Source organism: Falco naumanni, chromosome 8 (assembly GCF_017639655.2).
Source record: "Falco naumanni isolate bFalNau1 chromosome 8, bFalNau1.pat, whole genome shotgun sequence".
Taxonomy (NCBI): domain Eukaryota; kingdom Metazoa; phylum Chordata; class Aves; order Falconiformes; family Falconidae; genus Falco; species Falco naumanni.
Genome location: NC_054061.1, coordinates 28,927,096 through 28,946,591, shown reverse-complemented (window position 1 = coordinate 28,946,591; position 19,496 = coordinate 28,927,096). Strand labels below are relative to the sequence as shown.

The window sequence follows — 19,496 nt, the reverse complement described above, 5'->3', positions numbered from 1 at the left end:
TGTAAAGGTTGTTAAGTTGTTTCTTTTATGTTTCCAGAGTAGACTGTTCTGCTGCTTTTTCCCTATTTGTGCCTTATCTGTGACTGAACAATTACCAGGAATGTGATGAGGACACTGCGCAGAAAGTCATCCCCTTGTCTTTTTTCCCAATGACTCTGAGGTGTGTGTGAGTAGTGTGTGAGTAGCTGTTATCTCAGCTGCTAATCAATGAAGCTGGAGCTAATGTGCGAAGTGACCTTTGTAAAGAGAAAGGAGGTTGTGCAATATTATACTTGCAGTTTGAGTCAACTTTTGCACTTTGTCATGTATTTGATAGCATGAGCTGCTCCCTTACTGACTTGTATCAAGCAACTCAAAAGATGCCCAAGATTTGTCTTGTATGTTAGTTGTGATGTTTTCATTGGCCGGGTATCATTAGTGTTACGTGATGACCCCTGATCTTCATGGTCTAAATTCCTTCTGTGTTTTCACCTCTTTGTGCTTTAATTAGTTTGAAGCTATTCTGCACAGGTGTCCACTTCCCAGTTTGGTGAAGTCAATGGGATTTTTACCACTGGAATGAGATCCACTTTACAGCAAGCGGAGGTTCTTCTCTAGCACTTCCCTTCTCTACAGTTTTATAGTGCTTAGGAGTCTGATGGATGGAGAACTCAATTATTTAGCATCTATCAAGCTTTTGCTTACAACGCCTAAACAAACACTAGTATTACCTACTTTTTTCTGAATATATAAAATATAATTCTGCTACATTAATCCACAAACTTAAAAAAGCATATGCTGTTGCTTAACCAGCCCATTTAATGAAATGGATTTTGAATTGGTATTTTAAGTATGCATGAAGACAGCTAGATACCATTTGCGGTGTTAGGATTTCAATAATGTATGGAATTAGCAGGGCTTTTTTATATTTCTGAGCTGCATGCCCTCCGTAGAGTAAAAGTGGTAATAAATATAAGTTCAAAGGTAAAATTTTATTTCTGCGCATGAGAGGAGAAAAAATAAATTAGAGTAATGTAATCATGCTCATATATGTTATGAATTTTGAACAGTGCCTATTAGAAAGTTTGTCAAAATGTGCTTAGCTTTGAAAATACAGATTAACGCTGAAAGTTTTAATATTGTTCTTCCTTATGTGCATATTCCTTCAGAATATAAGTGTAAAATATCTTCTGCCGAAAGCAATTGTCATAAAATGACACTTTCCTATTTTAATAGCTCAATAATCACAACAGAAATATTTTCTAAGTTGTGGAGAGGTTATTGCTTTTTTCACACAAAGAAATTTAGTGGTAGAAAACCAAATTTTATCCAGATATTCTTCAGTTTTTCTGTTTCAGTTCTTATATTTGAAAAGCGTGTCCAAATGCCTCCTGACAGCCTTGATACTTCAGGGTGTTTAAGCAGGGGGTGTGTGGGGGCATTCATTTGATTTAATTTACTGGTTCTATGTTTTCCTTTAATCTAGTAGCAAAGTTAGAATAGTAGGTCTGCAACAGGAGCTGGAGAAGCTGTTAGGGAATGACTGGTTGGTATCTGGGCCCTTTAGGGTTCATACTGTTTTTTTTTTTTCCTCTTTTTTCTTGGAAGCAAATAAGGAATAGGTCACTGTCGGGGCAGCTGCTGATGCGGGTGCCTCTGAACTCAGCAAACAACATTTGTTTGAACTGCCAGCTCAGCACATGGTCCTGGCTTCAGCATCTCTGAGAAAGCCCCAGCTTGATGAGATTCTGACATCAAAGATAATTCCTTGTCCTGTGTTTTTTCCATTTACCATCCCTTTACTTTGTCCTCTGTCATCTTCCTCTCTTGTCTTTGTGATCCTGGGGTGTACCGTGAGGACACCACCAAAGAATGGGCAATGGCTTTTCTTAGAAGTCTTTTTAATGCAATCTTCAGGTTTTAGCTTCACCACTCACTTCGGAAGACATCAGAAGTTGTAGGTGTGTCAGACTTGTTTAGTGGCAGTGGTCCAGCTCAGGTTGTGCCAGAGCCTGAACCCAGCTGCCGTGACCAAGCCCATCTGTATGTTCAAACTTCGAAAGGATGGAGTGGTGGAGGGTCAGTGTACCCCACCGAGCAGAGACCTCTTGGGGACACAGTGTTGGTATTCTGGTGGATGCTGCTCTGCTGGCAACACCCCATTTCCCAGGTTGGGATGATCTCCATCAGAAGTCTAGACAAAGAGTGAACATTTTCTTGGGAAATAGTTTCATCAGCCAAGAAGAAAAGAAAGCAGAATGTGCTGTATTATCTGGACCAATACCATCATAGAATGGTTTAGGTCAGAAAGGACCTTAAGGACCATCCAGTTCCACCCCCCTGCCCCGGGCAGGGACCCCCCCAGCCCAGGCTGCTCCCAGCCCCATCCAGCCTGGCCTGGAGCACTGCCAGGGATGGGGCACCCACAGCTGCTCTGGGCAGCCTGGCCCACTGCCTCGCCGCCCTCACAGTAAAGAATTTCTTGCTGATACCTAATCTAAATCTACCCACTTTCAACTTAAAGCCATTCCCCCTCGTCCCATCACTACATGAAGAGCAAGCTTCAGGCAAAGTTGTGTCTCAGGGCTTCTAAAGAGTAATTTTTTTGATGCGCTAAGCAGATCTGTTATTATGTCGCCTTTTAATTACAATACCCTAATATAAGGTCGTGCACTGCTTACTGGGAGAGATTTCCTCTTGGAAGCCCTCATTGGAAACAATTTTTTTTTGTTTCTTTTTCCCAGCAAAAAGTATTGTTACAGATGCCAGCTTCTAGATTATTTTAAAAATGTTTTTGAGACGGTTTGGACTCTGAATAATAGGGCAAAACAGTGACAGTTTTTTGTTTGGGGTTTTGTTTTTTTTTTGGTCCTTCACAAAAACTTTAAGTCTATGTAAACTTTCTGAGGACAGAAATTAACTGTTAAACTTTTCTAACGGGAAACTTTTCTAAAGAAACCTGTTTCGAAACAAACAGCTTGAGCTCATGGTAAGTAATTCCTGCCTTTAAATTCTTCTGTTGATGCCATTGTAACTGAGTTGTAAGCAGGATGAGGCTGTTACAATATAATCAGTGAACCAGTTCCAGAGGGTGGAGCAGTTTAGAGACCAAATGCACTTTAAATGGCACTAGAGGAATGATGCACTACCAACTGAAAATGTAGGCATTGTTATTAATGATGTAATTAAAGTTCCACCTCATGGGCAAAGTGGAAGCACACAGAAAATATTATTGTGTTTCCTCCATTTAATTTATCCCCATTTTAAGTACTAAATGATCTATGCAAAATACAGTGGAAATTAAACACTCTTTCTAAAATTCACAACTTTATTATGTAAAAATAGTTCAAGCATAGGTCAGGGTACATTAGCCAGAAGTAACTTAACCCATCTAAAAAATGTTTTATGCAGTTGAGATGCATAGTTGATACTTGGCAAAACCTGTGAGTACACTGGGAAGTTTTACTCAATAACTGAAGGCTGTGGCTTGTGCTTTGTATTGCTTTTGTCAACGGCAGGTTTCAGTCATTCATTCAGACCCTTGACTTAGGATCATCTACGTTGCTGGGTATGTTTTCTTCTTATTGAAATCTTTTAAAAACTATTGAATAGGACATCTTAATACCACTCTGTTCTGAGTTTTGTGGATCAATCAGAGAGAAAATGGGAAAAGAAACTACTACTGTTAGTAGTGATAATAAAAATAGCTTAGTATTTGGTCCTGCAAATTCTGAATGTTTCCTGATAGACTGCAGAAGCTCTCAGAGTTGCTTGATGGGATTAGGCCAGACTGCATCTGAACCTAGAACACATTTTTGTGTTAAATGCTTCTAAATGAGCACTTAGCTTTAAGTGGTTGGCATAAATCTAATTTTAATTTACTGTTTTCATTTTCTTTTGCATTGATCGTCTTTTTGTAGAGATTCAGTGGCGGACTTGGAGAAAGTTGTTTCTCAAAGAGTCCAGATGGTATTTGCAATTATTTATTATCATTAGCATTCACTGTATCTGAAAACAAGACTTTTGCCAACTTAGGTAAACCTCGTCTGCTGCACTATTGTTTAAATTTTTCCAGTGTCCTATGTTAATCAAACTCAGTCTGGGGCAATATCTGGGGCTAGAAGAGAAAAGGAGTCTGTTATTCCCAATATATGGCAAATTGATGACTTATTTTGGAAATATCGCTTGCATAAGTCAGATACAGCCTTTTGATGGCTATGAGCAAGCCAGCAAGGTACATAATTCTTAAGACTAGCATAATCAGAACAAATAGCATAATGGTGAAAACAGTATGTATAAAACCATTGGGCTTTTCCATACATGCACACACAACTTTTTTTGGCTTCACTTACTGTGTGAGGGCACCATTACTGTAGTTTGCCCTTTGTAGTATGTCTTTTTGAGAGTGAAGATGACACCTTAAGTGTGCAAAAATGAAATGTTTAGAAATTTACGTCTCTGATGCATTGGGAATAAAATTACACCTTCATTATTCTGAATTAAAATGCCTGAAGTCCTCCACTAAAATTGTTCTGCCCTACTGCACAGACATATAAGATGAAGTGGACCCTGTATAATACTGAAATAAACAAGTCTACTCATAATTGTTTTTTTATTAAAGCTTTGGAAATATATGTTTATTTTATAATATTTTAATACATATGTAAATGTTTTCTACAATATTTTGTCTTGGTTAGCATTTGGAACAAAGCACTACAGAGAACAAAATAGAGGGACACCTGTTTCAATTATACCACAGCACCAATTTGTACAATAAATCTCAATTGCAATCAGTCTTGATCAACCCACCTGTGTAGATTCCCTCACTTACAATGAGGAGGAATAATGGAGAAAAAAGAAAAAAGTGCAAAGAAAGGGAGAAAGAAACCCCAGAACACTAATATGGATTATGTTTTGTTCTTATACTTCATATTTTCAGGTTTCTGTGCTATGTTAATTATTAGAAACAGTAGTCTGCATTTCTGTACTCTTCTCCAAGAATACAGTGAACCAATGTTTACTTTCACCTGCCACGTGAGCAATTTCTCTTAATTCAGGAGGGATTGTGCAAACAGCCACAAGGTAAAATTAATTCTGCTTTTATGCCCAAGCCCAGCAGGTGAATGTGCAGCAAATTCCTTTAAATGACTACTTGTCTTTTGGTGTGGGGTAGGAAATACTGGAGCCAATCTCTTATGCAGGTAACCTCCTGCAGCTGTACTATTATTTTTTTTTAAACCTTGAAACTGGTAGCTGCTGTATACTCTGTAGAGGTGCTACTGGGATGTTCTCTGCAGGCTCAGTAGCTGCTTGCTGACATGCCTCCCCTGTGCTTGCTTTCTTAGAGTCACAAATCAATTTTCTTATGTGCGTTTACATAAATAGGGGAAACAGTTGTGGGTAAGCAGTCCAAATTGCAGAAGAAGATTTATAGGAAAGAAAAGCAAATACCACTTTTTTTTCCATACTGGTCATCATCTTTTTCTCATAACCTCTGTAATGATAACTTGGACTTAGGTAAGGGAAAGGATCATGGGCTGTGATGCAGGGATTTGGGCAAAACTTCTGATTTTATGGCAATTTCGCAACATATTTCCAAACTTACTCTTTCTTTTCCACATTTATTCTCTTTCCCTCTGTCTGTTTTTCATCATTATTAGTCTTTCCTTTTTCCTTATTCTCCTGAGTTATTCCCTTTTTCTTCATTATGCATTATGTAGTTAAATATTTTTTTTCTTAATCTAATGCATTGTTTTTCAGAGTTGCATTTTAACTGTCTCTTGACTCAAACTCTTAATGATTGTCTCATCTATTCTTTTTTTTTTTTTTTCCCCCCTGAGAATGTCCTGGTTGTATTTGTATTTCTTTCTTCTTTTCCATTGTGAATGGCTTGTTGTTCTTCGGTGCTTCATCTTTTTTCATGATCTTCACCTCCATTTGTCTTAATTGCTATTGCATTCCTCTTCTCTGCTATGGGGCTCTGATGATAGTGATGGACCACTGCAATTAAATTTATTCCGTATGCCACTGCTTTTCCTGGCAAACTGACACCATTCTTCTCCAATGTGCTTACCTGGTGACTGGCATTAAGAAATGTTGTGATGAGATGAACAGATTCAAAATGTTTATAAGAAATTTCTCCTATTGTTGTTGTTTGACTGTTACTGCTTTTAAATGTAACGTTTTCGTTAGCTGATGAGATGCCAAGGCCAAGATACTGTCAGCAGACAGCGTTCTCTGAATGCAATTGCTGTTAGCAAACTGGCATACAGTCAATAAGAATTCTTCTGAATTTACGACTGTCTGTTGACATCTTACTCTGTTACAGGCAAGTATTTAATCAAAGTTTATTGTCATTCTTTTCTGAGATTTAAGTGGGACATAAAATTTTACGATACGTATAGTATTTTAGATGACAGCTTCATTATTTCCACTGAATAATTTGAAATGCTACAAGGAGAAATATTGATGTCAAACTGGTAATTGTCATTAAGTATGCAGCATTTTTGCAGCAGTTATTTGTGCAAAAAATAAATTTTCTGAACTTCTAGGGAGCAATGTAGAACGTCTGAAATGTAATTCCTTTGTCTTGAGTCTTTCCTCACTGTGGAGGTCACCCAAGGCTCCACGGCCCTGTGGAAACCTGAAATTTTCCAAGTAATTTTACAAACTTTCCTTCTAAAAAATGAGCATGGTATAGTGGTGAATGTCAAAAGGAGGGTACTCTGTTACTGAGTTGGTCTTTTGATTCCTGCTACCTGATGAGATTTGTATTTTTGCTGCTTTAGTTGAATGCTGTCCAGTGGGCATTCCCTTTTTTCTAAGCCAAGAGGGACTTCTGTGGCAGGAGTAATTAAATTGTTATAGGAGTTGAGTACACAGGTGACTGGGAAGAATGAGACTAATGCGCTAGAACTGCACAGCATTATGTAAAATAGACAGGTGCAGTTTAATATTGAACTGTTTCAGAACGAAATGTTCCTGTTGGTTCAGTGCTGCACTGTGGAGTACGTTATTCAGCATTGTGGGGGTGGCTTCTCCTTCTACAATGGAAAAGACAGTGACAAAAAAATTCAGTTGTTGGAAAAAACAAGCTTTTTAGTTCAAGGGTTTTTTTTATGTCATTCCTTATTTTGTTTCCCTGGTTGGGAATAATGTAATTTGCTTTTAGGTGCATCAAAAATTCCATTCACAATTGTACTTCTCCATGTAGCTTCTCTGTTACCTTGTTAAAGAATTCAAATTAGTGACTGGTAATGATCAACTTTATTAGCAGATATATTTACAGAAATGCCAAGCTTGTCTTCTCTTCTGTAATTATTACAGCCTGACTTTGGAAGAAATGGATTAAATCTTTCCTATATTGAAAATATTATCTAGTGAATATATCTTGGGTATTGAGTTTTAATCATTATACTATTCAAATACAAGGCAATCAGTTTAAAAAATGTCATTACAGTTGGTCAGGATGCTTGCAATAAAACATTTTGACTAGAAAACTAACATTTTTCTTAACTAAAACTTTTTTTAGGAAAGCATGCATTCGCCAATGCTGAGAACAAAAACTGTGCTTAAAAAATGAACAAAGACCATGTAAGAGGGAACACTGTGGCTCCTGGGATGCTGGAGATGCTGATTCAGTTGTTATACCTGATGTAGATCAGATTCGATTTTGTGTGATGTGCCTCACAGGTGATGATACATAGTTACGCTCTTGGTCTCTCTCCCTGCCTCTTTCCTTTTTTTTTTTTTTAAATCTGGATTTTTTTCCCAATATGGAGTATAAAATTTTGAAAGCTTTGAAACCTTGAAACATTTCATAATACGGAAAAATAATTTCTCCTTCACTCACAGCCCCATTATATTTCTTAGTGTGGAATCACAGAATCATAGGCTGGAAAAGATTGTTAAGGTCATCAAGTCCAACCATTAACCCAGCACTGCCAAGGCCACCACTAAACCATGTCCCTAAACACCACATCTACGTGGTTTCTGAACACCTCCAGGGATGGGATTCCACCACCTCCCCAGGCAGCCTGTCCCAGGGCTTGACCACCCCTTCGGGGAAGAAACTTTCCCCAGTCTCCAACCTCAACCTCCCCCGGGGCAACCCGAGGCCGGTCCCCCCTGCCCTGTGGCTCGTTCCCCGGGAGAAGAGCCCGACCCCCCCTGCCCACAGCCCCTGCCGGGCAGTCGAGGGGGCGATAAGGTCTCCCCTCAGCCTCCCCCTCTCCGGGCCAAACCCCCCCGGCTCCCCCGGCCGCTCCTCACCAGCCTCGTGCCCCAGCCCCTTCCCCAGCCCCCTGCCCGGCTCTGGGCACGCTCCAGCCCCCCACGTCCCCCCGGCGCTGAGGGGCCCGCACCTGGCACAGGGGCCGAGGGGCGGCCGCGCCGGGGCCCGGCACCGGGGCCATACTCCGCTGCACTCAGCGCCGCTCCTCGGGCTCAGCCGTCCGGCCGGGCTCGTACCCCACACAGAACGCGCCCGCCCCAGCCACGGCGGCCGGTTCCTCCGGGAGATGCTGCGGGAGACCCTGGCAAAGGCTTTACGAAGGCCCAGGCACACCCCCCCAGCCCCCCCCGCGCCCGCTGAGGGACTCTCCCTGTCACAGGAGGAGATCGGGGTCCCCGGCAGGACCCGCCCTCCATAACCCCGCGCCGGCTGGGCCGGATCCCCCGGCTGTCCCGCACGTGCCGCGGGATGGCACTCGGGGGGCTCTGCCCCGGCACCTGCCCCGGCACCGAGGTCAGGCTGACAGGCCTGCGGCTCCCCGGATCCCCCCTCCCGCCGGTGGGGTCACCCTGGCTGACCCCCAGCCTGCCGGGACCCCCCGGTGAGCCAGGGCTGCTGGTAAATGGCTGGCGGCGGCGGGGTGAGCGCTCACCCAGCTCCCTCAGCACCCTCGGGGGGGTCCCATCCGGCCCCACAGACCTGTGCATATAAAGGTTATAGAAAGATCTAGAAAGGTTATTTAGAATATCTGAAATAAGTTTTACACTTTCAGGGTTCTGGGTGGACAATTTGGAAGCTCTACAGAATTGTAATATTCCCTGTAAAGCTGTGACAATGCATAAAGCGCACTTCAGATGTATCCTGTACTAGTATTTTTCATGGAAAATGAAAGATTATTATCTCCCTTTGTAGTATACAGTAGTTTTCTGCAAATTCTCTGCCAGGCAGCTTGTACAGAAGAACATTCCCCTTCTGCAGTAATACAAGCCAGTAATTAAACCTGAACACAGCCAACAGAGCTATAAAGAAAATCAAAGTGAGTGTTGAATTGTACCTTCATGCACCGGGTGGTAAACTCTTTATAACAAAACTCAAAGCTTCATTTCTGTGCTGAGGAACCATGAACTGCAGTCCCTGTTCGCAGTGTTGCTGTCATCTGTTGTAAACCCAGTGTGAAGCGAAATCACGGAGGGAAGTGGAAAGCACATTTTCCTCCTTTACCTCCCTTCTCCAGCCAGTAGTCATTCAAAAATCTGTGGGACCTGAGCTCATGGGTGGAGGAAGCAACCCAAAGGAGACCCAAGTGTTCTAAACCATCTCCTGAGTGAAGTCGCTTGGACTTTGTAAAGTCAGATTAAATCACTGGAAAGGCTCTCCTGGTTTTCAGCAAGTAGGTTTTTCTCAGCTGCTTACATCTCTAGCACAGTCTGGTTGAAAAATTGGGCCAAATCCAGAATTTGGTGAACTTCATGGTGCTCTCTTGCCGTAAAGTCCGTATATAATGAAGATAACCCCTTGCATGGATGGAGGGGTGGGGACCAGTGTCCCATCTCATCCCTTCTCGTTCGGCAGCCTGTCACTGACTGTTTGCACACTTCCCTGTAAGCGTCAGTGATGGGAGAGGAGGACAGTTGTTTTACCCTACTTCACCAAAGCATGTAATCTCTTGATTCTTTACCATTGACTCCTAAAATCACGCCTGTCCAGGATGCCCTCACGTTATCTGCCACCGTACCGACAAGCTGTCAAAATGTTAGCAGGGATTTTGACAGTAAAATGACTCAGGAAGACAGCTGGAATAAGACTTACAGGTTTATTTGGTGGTTTTACTTTGTTTTTCTCTGAAGATAGTTCTCAGCATTATGTGAGCATCTAAAACAGCAGTGGTGATAATGGGCTAGTCAAAGCAAATGATGGATTAAGCTTGGTTTGCAGGGGTGCCAAGCACAGTACCTTGGCTGGGGGGATGTCTGTAGGGAGGGTGTTGGTTTCTGTTTTCTTACTGAGTAGACTTAAAATAGTAGTGCAAAGACTGGGCATATCGAGCCTTTTCTGATAAGCATAGGCATGTGCAAGGGAAAGGCATAAAAAGAAGGTATTTTTAAACATATCTTGCAGTCTGATTGCCTGCTAGATTCTCCGTTACCTCTCATAATATGCTTGAAAAGTTTTATTTGCGCCTCGAGGGTGATGAGCCTGTCTTCATTTAGGGATGCAACTGCAGATAATACCACTGTGCTATTGACAGCTTTATGCACTCTCACTAGCCGCCTGCCTTTCTTATTTACTCACTTGTATATGTGTTGCCTTGCAAAAGCAGTACACTTTTCTACCCTGCTAGTTATAATTGCATCCTGGGCCACCTTGTTACAGAGCCTGTTCCTGTAGCTTGAGGTGAAAGAGCCAATTGTTGCTGTTATAAATTTTATTTTTTTTCCCCTATGTATAATTGAGCCTGGATAGTTATAATGTTTCTTCCTAGGTTCATAATTAAAGAAACCTCGAAGGAGAGCTTTGTAACTATTATAAGGGCAAAAGAGGTGGTAACGTTCAGTGTGAGCTTGTTTATAAACAGGTAGATTTGAGCTTCCAGAATTTTCAGGTATGTAGCTAAAAATTCATGATGATCCAGAAACACTAAAGAATAGAATAGTGTAACAAAGTCAGTAATGTCTGTTCATCACTTAAATTATTTTTATAAGACATTAGGTGTAGTTCAGTACTACAAGAGTTAAAAGTTTATGAATGTTTATGATTTATGATGTCCTTGTAATGTCTATATAATTAGTAAAATTACTGGACATTTCCTTTGTTATTTTAAAAATAAAATTACATTGTATTTTGCTTTTTAAAACCAATAGTTTTGTGTGTTGGACTCCACATGGTATCCTTCGTGTGCTTTGTTTTGCTGCTTATTCTGCCAGCAGTTGTTTTGGTTGGTAGGTTTTTCCCCAACATTCCCCAATGTCCTACCTTCTTGTTGAAGGGGGTTTTGGAAAGATGCTTCTCATCATCAGATATGCTTTGCTTCAGGTCCTTTGGTTCGTGTCCAGCAGAAAGTGTTTCTCCCTTGGATGTGAGTGGTCCAACAGATCCATAATTTTGCATTTCTTAAGTTTTTGGGTGAGAAGCGGAGTCAGAAATAATAGTGGTTCATTCTGGTGGGGTTGCAGGAGAAGGACCAAAACACCTGTCAGACACTTCTGGGGCCTACAGGCAAAACCCCCCTCCTTTCTTTGGGGACCTGTGCAATTTGTATTGTGGAAAATGGGTTCTGTAGGCGGAGATTGCTGGTAAGTATGGGGCAGTTATTGTCAATTCTGTTGTTAATTGATATTACATCTTTCTATTGATTGAATTATTTCATTTCTCATGCTTGCCTGCTTTGTAAAATGGAGTGCAGCCAAGATGTCACACACAAAACTTGAAACACATTTTTTTCTTTTTTCCTTTTCTGAAGAAATACTTAAGTTATTAATATATTACACTTCCAAGCCTGAAGCCAACCACGTGCTCTTTTGTAGTATATTCCTTCATGGACAGACGGACATTTGACATAAAGTTAGTCTGTTTAATGCAGACTGTGGATATTGAATGAAGCTGAGCGTTCCTCCATGTCTGTCGTCTTTGCTCCAGGTGAAGAAGTACCACATCACCTCTGCCCACAGCTTTCCCATCCTGAAGTTGCAGCTTGTGAAATCCCTTGTGCAATGGACTGTGTCATCAGCGAGTGGTCCCCATGGTCCCCGTGTTCCCACTCATGCTCCAGTAAAAATGCTGAGGGCAGTCAAAGCAGAAGTAGGTTCATCTTGGCCCTTCCAGCTGAGGGTGAGTGTTAAAACATTTTTGGATCAATCACTGTTTGTTTATTCAATGAATTGACTTACATTCCTCAGCTACACTGTGTTCAGATCAGAGCTAATCCCAATACTGCAGCAATGAGGAATAACACTTAATACTTGTCTGTACTTCATGCCTAGCCAGTAAAAGATCTTTATGGGCTTGAGTTAATGCATGTGTCACTTGGAGAAATTCTGTCACACTTCAAAATTATTTACTTCAGCCTATGAATTATTGTCTATTTAGGGCCAGTCTGGGTGTGAATTTATTTCAGGAGAGCTATATCCTATATTAATGAAACTGCTGCATGACAGACTCATCATGCGAGTGTCTTTATGTAGGAACGTATTAGTACTGATTTAGAAAAGAACAGTGAGCTGTGAAAAACGAGGAAATTTATTAATGCAGACCTAGAATGTATCAACCTTCTTGTTTTTCTATTGTAGCAGGTAAGTATCTCTTGATGAATATATGTAATTTCTTCTAGATCATCACGGACACATCATGTATCTGGATGTTTACGTATCAACATCAGTGATAAAATTATTTACACAAACGATTTCATATTAGAAATGTAGTCTTCTAACTACAGTTACACGTGTGGTAATTCATTTATGTGTTAGTTTATAACGCAGGATTTGAAAGGTACCACATCAGGTGCATAAAAATTCATACAACGTGTGAACACGTCTAACAGAGTAAAGCCTTGTTGACGGAACGAAATACCTGCTGTTGTCAGAACTATGTGGAGCTACTGCAGCAGCAAAGCACTTCTAGATGCAAATCTAGTGAGGACAAGCTCTCTTAAGTGCTACTTTGTAAATTATTATTGTAGCCACCCACTGTTTCTGGGGCAATGTAAGGACCTGATCTTGCAAAGCCTTACTAACGTGAATGATCTGTAGTCACATAAACATCCTTATAAGCACTTGCAAAGAAAATTGGGGCCCCTGAGGATGAAGACTGCTATATACTTGTCAATAAGTATTACTAAAAAAGTCTATGAGCTAGAGGATAATTAAAATCAAAAATACGGTTGGCTTCATGTTTTCCATGGAGATAATGAAATGCAAACATGGAATTATGAAAGTGGTTGAAGTAGTGAATTCTGGAAGTACATAAGCTCAGTCATCTCAACCTGAAACATACTAAACTAAAAATGACTTTGAACTGAATACTTTTAAGTTTCTCAGGAAAGAGTAATTAATGAGTAAAATCAAATGCCTCAACTTTTTCTGTACATCTTTAGCAATGAGTATAATGGCTTACTATGCAGAGTCACACACCTGCGTGCAGATAAATAGGGATTGATTTGAATTTGTGGAGCGTGGAAGTAGTTTTAATACCATTATCACTGCAATACTAAGGCAATGTTATGTTACCTGTTTTTTCTGACTCTTTCATACCCAGCTCACAGCTGAGCCACCAACTTCTGCAGAGCTCTGGTACCTTTGAAAGTGCCATTTCATTTGTCCTCTATCAACTGAGGCAGCGTTAGCTGTGGCTCTGCTGACTGAGGACTTCTGGGTGCCATCTCACAGCCTGACTTCAGTTCAGACCTTTTTGGGTTGTTTTGTCCAAGCTGTTCACCAGCTCCCAGAACGTGATAACCAGGAGGCTGTTGATGAAGCTAGAGGGGTTTGGTTTAAATCAGGTTTTAGAAGGGATTTCTTTATGCAGCAAACTTCTGAAACTTGGTGCAAGAGGAGATTGCGGAGGCGGTCAGTCTCAGCTGCTTTAAAATGGATTAGAGGAACTGATAAACATCTGGTCCATAAAAAAGTCTGTAAATGGCAACTAGAATGGCTTAGGCAGTGATGTGCTGTCCTGCTTTCCTTGTACAAAAGTTGTCAACAAACTGCAGAAGTGGTCAGGCTCTGGTGCTTTTTATAAACTGCATCTCCTGCTTGCAGTTTTGCAGGCAGACTGCTAGGTTGCATGGAACAGGTGTTATTATCTTAAGTTAAAACTGCCTTATTATTACTCTCCCTTGTTTAGGAAAGCTTCCTTACCTTGGGTATTCTTGAAAACAACACCCTAATTTTTCCCTGGGAAGCTCAAAATTTTAGTTTGATCCATTCTTTTTATTTTTTCCTAGTGGACCAGGCATTTTGCCATTTGCTTGCCAAATTTTTTATTATTTTTTTTTTACATGTGCTTAAACACACAGGAACAATAACTGGTCTGCATTTTTCCTGCCAAGTCAAAATCTTCAGGAAATAAGTTACTTGGTGGATTTTCTACTCCCATCATCATACTAAACATTTCTGAGACTGACTGGAACAGTCCCGTTTTCATGAAAAGATGAATAATGTGACATGGTTATCCAAATCAGTGTGCTACGAAATTTTTCTCTCTCTCTTTCTTTTTTCACTGCTATTCATTGTGGCCATTTGGGATCATAACTTATCTGAGGAGGGTCGGTCCTGCAAGGCAGTAGGCATCCCTTCGAGGAGGGATATACTTTCATCTCCTGTTGATTGTAGTAGGGTGTAAAGGTGCTCTGAACCTTGTGGTATCTGGCCCCAACACTTTGGTTCTTTCAAAACCTGCAGCACTTTGGCTATGCCACAAGTTGCTGGATTCTCTTACCTGAAAGAGAGTAGGTTTGATTTTAGTAATTTTTACTTCTTTCTTCCTAAAATAACAGTGCTTACTGTTAAATGTCACTGCATTACTCCTTAGCTTTTGGGCTGCAAACATCTGCTGCTTTTATGGGATAAATTCAGGCTGCTAGCTAGAGTGTTAAAGCTTCCAGGGAGGCTGCTCAAACTCCTGTACTTTGTGGATTTATCACCAGTTGTTGACAGATTGCAGTAGCTTAGGAAAATCTTTGGACACCAATTTGAAGGAAGCTGCTTCAGGAAAGTAAAGGCTTCATACTCAAAACCTATCTTTCAAGTTCCCACCCCCCCCACCCCCACCCCCTTTGATTTGCAGATGTGGGTATCATTTGATACATTCCTCCTTCAGGATGGTTCAGTAACCTCTGCAGCTCAACTTTTTTAGGCAACGCATGAATACAGTCCGAATATTAGAAAGAAATGTTCCTCCTTGGGAAATTAGCAAGGAGAGTGAACATAAAAATAATGCTTAATTTGTCTTTAAACCTAATTGCATGTTTGCTGAGTGATACTGGCATTTAAATGGAATTAACTTGGCTGTGTGTAGGAGTATCAATAAGGTAACTCAGAAATATATTTGCCTATTTCTGTTTCCATTATGCGTTGGAATACAATTTTATGCAAGGCTAGTTTAATGGGGAAACAATATTTTAGAAGGTTGTTATTGCAGCCATAAAGGTCAACAGCTTTATTTAAGCTTTATTTATTTATTTTTTTTAATGGGGGGTGTGGGGGAAAGAAGATATTAAGCAAACCTAACATTTTTATTCATTTTTCCGTGTCTTCCTTTTACCACATGTCATAAAATAAAATATGATGTTTTCTTGACTCTTTTCAGGTGGAAAAGCCTGTCCCCCTGACAGAGCCCTGCAGGAGCACCGTGCCTGTAATGATCACCCGTGCGTGCATTTCTTCTGGGAAACTTCTCCCTGGAGCTCTTGCTCTGAAGACGTGCTGGTAACTGCACTCAACACAACCATTAACTGGAGCAGAGAAGCGACTTGTGGGGTGGGCATACAGACAAGGAAAGTCTTCTGCATGAAGAGCAGTTCTGGCCAGGTCACACCAAAAAGGTATTTGAAGAAAAGTTATTAGTGATTATTTGTAGTTGCAATACATGACATACAAAGGCATTTTCAGCTAGTGTATGGAATCTGCAGTGTTGAAAATAATTTCATTTCAGGTTTAATTCTTGAGCTACTATTCCATCACTACTATGAAAGGGATACTAATATGTAATGAAAATAAATAACTAGCCCATTTTTAATTTTCTCTGTAGATCCAAGCAAAATGCATGCTTTTAGTGGTGTAGATTTTTTTGCTGTAGCTGCTCTCAGTTTTCTGGAAATATTTTTCCTGAAGGACAAGTGTGAGGAAAATACAAAGTAAATCTGAATATAACATTCATCTATACATTATTAACAATGCTGTAATAAAATAGAAACAAATACATTGCATTATATTTACACCACAACAAGGCAGAACCATACATGTAATCTATATCTTTCAGTTGATTTATATAGCTTCTATAATGTGATACCAACACAACAAAATTATGTATTCTGCAATACAAATATTCCAAATTTTGCTTTGCTTTACTAAATGGCGAAAATAAGTAGCACAGATGTTTTCCCTAATATCAAAAAACAAGACATTGCTAATTATTTTTTGCACTTTTAATGAGTCTAGAGGCTTACAATCGAGTTTCATTTCTTATTGTAGCTCTCAAAACAATCCTGTTCATGTAAGCAGACTGTGTTGATTTCAGTAAAGTTAATTAAAATTCTTGAGGTTAATGAGATTAACTAAATAAAAGGAGGGAAATGTAGTATTCATTTGTATCTAGAATCCATTGATATGCTGTAACTTTACCTAATTAAACATATTGTTTATAGAGCTATATGAGGTCTAAAATAATTGTTTTCCCCCCTCCACTTTTGAGATGGTGTAAGGGGAAATGGAACAAGAGGGGGTAAGTAGATACTTGAGTGAAGTATGTGAAGGGAAACCAGGGTTTCAGTGCTGAAAAAAATCCTTCCAAAAGAAGATATTTGTATACTGGGGACTTCAGAAAGTGCCTGTCCTTGGCTTTGGTGTGGTGGCTACAGTGCCGTGCTGTTCCTCATGTAATGGAAGCGGCTGGATCAAAAAGGACTGCTGAGTTCTTAAAAGAGCTTTTTAGTGATTTTTTTTTTTCTTTTGTTGCTGTGCTGCGTATTCTTCTTATGGTCATAATTGTCTTAAAAAGAAAAAGCTTAAACCTCTAGAAGTCTTCAGGAAGAAGGTTCTAAGTGAAGGAATAAAAACTTCATGTTTCAAAATTAAGTATTACCTTGTAAATACCCAGGAGGGTCTGACCAGTCTGGTGATTGGGTGGAGGGCAGCCCTCCTCGCTGGGGGCACCAGTGATGGCAATACTGTATTTTATGTTTGAGTTGTTGAAAACTGACCCAAAGTAATGCTGGAGTTAGAACTGCTGTGGTGGAAGTCTACTGTTCACTTGGCTTCAGAAATGGGTTGTGTTACATAAACAACGTTTGTGTGTTGGCATATTGTGGTTTTTTTGTATTCTGCATTTTTCCTGATTTCCTGAAGAAAAATTACACCATACCCAGAGAAGGTGCAAGGCACAGAAAGCCAAAAAAAACTTAAATGTTTGCAGAAAAATATTTCAGTGTCTTCTTCTAGATGGCAGAAATCTGCCCTCTAGGATAATCATCTAAATGAGAAGGCATGTCTCTTTGTATTTATTTTATTTTAAATTACACCTCCAAGTACCTTATTACTATCTTAGTAACAGAAGTTTGACTGTAAGTTTTATTTTCTTTCCTAGTAGTGTTCAGTGGCATATTCGTCTTTCAAAAGGGTTCATTTTGCATTGCATACGTTACTAAGTATTTTTGAGTGATCATTCTACTAGAAATTAATAAAAATTTAAAAACAGTAATTCTCTTTCTGTTCCCTGACTTGAAATGCAAGGTCTGCCTGATCCCAGAAAATTGTCCGTTTTCCACCCTTTTAATTTCTATGTATCAACTCTGCCTGAAACTTTTATTAGAATATGCATGACATATTTTTCATTTAGGAGTTAAAAATTAATTAAAAAAGAAAACATAGAGCTCTTCATACTATACTGTGTTGTACAACTTTGTAAATAACGATTGAGGCCTCAATCAAAGATCACTTTAAGCTATTTTTGTGTTTCCTAGGGGTTGAAAATGGAGGAATACAATGTCAGGCCTTACACACAGTTGCAAGTGCTTTGAAGGCTCTTGTATGTTGTGTAAAAACAGGACTACCTTATAAACATAACTACTCGCTTTCTTCGGTAATAAATAGATCTGTTTTGCTTCAGTGAGCTTTGTATTTTAGGCATCATAGACAGTTACATTTAGCCTGTAGTCATCAAGCCAAGCTCCACTTTTTTAGCCTGTAGTCATCAAGCCAAGCTCCACTTTTTTAGCCTGTAGTCATCAAGCCAAGCTCCACTTTTCTTTTTAGTATTATTATTATTATTTTTAATCTTTGAAGTGTACTAAATTCAGTTGGATTACATGAGTGCAAAGGAGAAGAAAAATGAGGCTTGCCATGACCAGGAGTGATGTCTTTGGTATGGCAGTATGTTCACAGCCCTGTGAGAGTCTTAGGAGTAAACCATTTCTCAGTAGTTTTCATTTTTTATTATATTTTATCTTTGCTTTTGGTTCAATAGATGTCCAGAGTCCATCAGACCTGAGACTGTGCGGCCGTGTCTTCTCCTCTGCAAGAAAGACTGCATTGTTACGCCTTTCAGTGAGTGGACTCGCTGCCCAACAGCATGTCAGCCTGGTAAGCCTTTAAGAAGTCAAGATTTGGGAAAAAAAATAGAGAATTGCCCTAGAAACATGCAGTAGTTGTAGCTCATGTCAGTCTAATAATTTTATGGGCATTTGTCTGAACGACTTGCAGTGTTGTTGACACTAATGTTGTTGGGATACTTGTGAGCAGATTTGGAGGTGTAAGTTCTTTTTACCTGGAATAAATTCCTTTTGGGCTTCTGCCTTCAGAGTCAGAAGTCCAAGGTCCCAGCGCTGTATGGCTATAAATGGAGTTGCTTTATTGTATGAAGTTTATTTCTCCTGACCAACCAATACATACAGGGCTGTGCAGTTATCTCCTGTGCTTCACGGCTTTTCAAGGACCATACGTGTCTTTGATCTAGTTGGTTAGCTTTTGTACACCAAGTGTTTAGGAAAGTTTCCTTATAATGATCTAGAGTTTTTTGTGACAAATTTGTGTGTTTCATTAATTGTTCTGATGAAAGCCTTCTCAGTTACCGGAGTGTTTCATTGTTGTTGGTGGCTTCCTTGCCCTTCAAAGATTCTAGGTGGATGCTCTGGCATACTCCTTGTTAGATTTCACAGGAAAATGAGTTGCTTTCTAAAACAGTGAATCCTGTTTTAATTAGCAATTTATTTTTAGACTTTAAATGGGCTGATTATGAAGAAGTAGAATAAATTACCTGGTAAATTACTTTGTTTATTAAATAATAGTCTACAATTAAAATGAGAAGAAATTAATTATTTAACCTCCTTGGCAGTGTTATCATTTTAATATAATTCTAAATTAAAACTTCTTAGATGGGGGAGTTTGCTTTTTGCTAAATCTGTTATTGATATGGCTGCATTGCAAGTTTGGGTTTTTTTTTAATTTGCATTGTGCAATTAAAACCTCAGCATGATAATGAAATTTCAAAACCACTATACATATGTGAGTTGTTAGGAGTTTTGGGGTTTTTTTATAGAAAAGTTGTATTTAATGAAAACAATATACAGATGGTG

The 19,496-nt window shown here is 39.7% G+C and overlaps 1 protein-coding gene across 1 annotated transcript in view; it reads left to right on the top strand.

Moving 5' to 3' along the window:
* Positions 1-19,496, top strand: part of THSD7B (thrombospondin type 1 domain containing 7B) — a 269,552-nt gene that overhangs the window by 108,211 nt on the left and 141,845 nt on the right. The window contains exons 8-10 of the mRNA XM_040604804.1: positions 11,849-12,040; positions 15,515-15,749; positions 18,389-18,504. Coding sequence (XP_040460738.1) covers positions 11,849-12,040; positions 15,515-15,749; positions 18,389-18,504 — 543 coding nt within the window. The remainder of the gene's footprint in view (positions 1-11,848; positions 12,041-15,514; positions 15,750-18,388; positions 18,505-19,496) is intronic.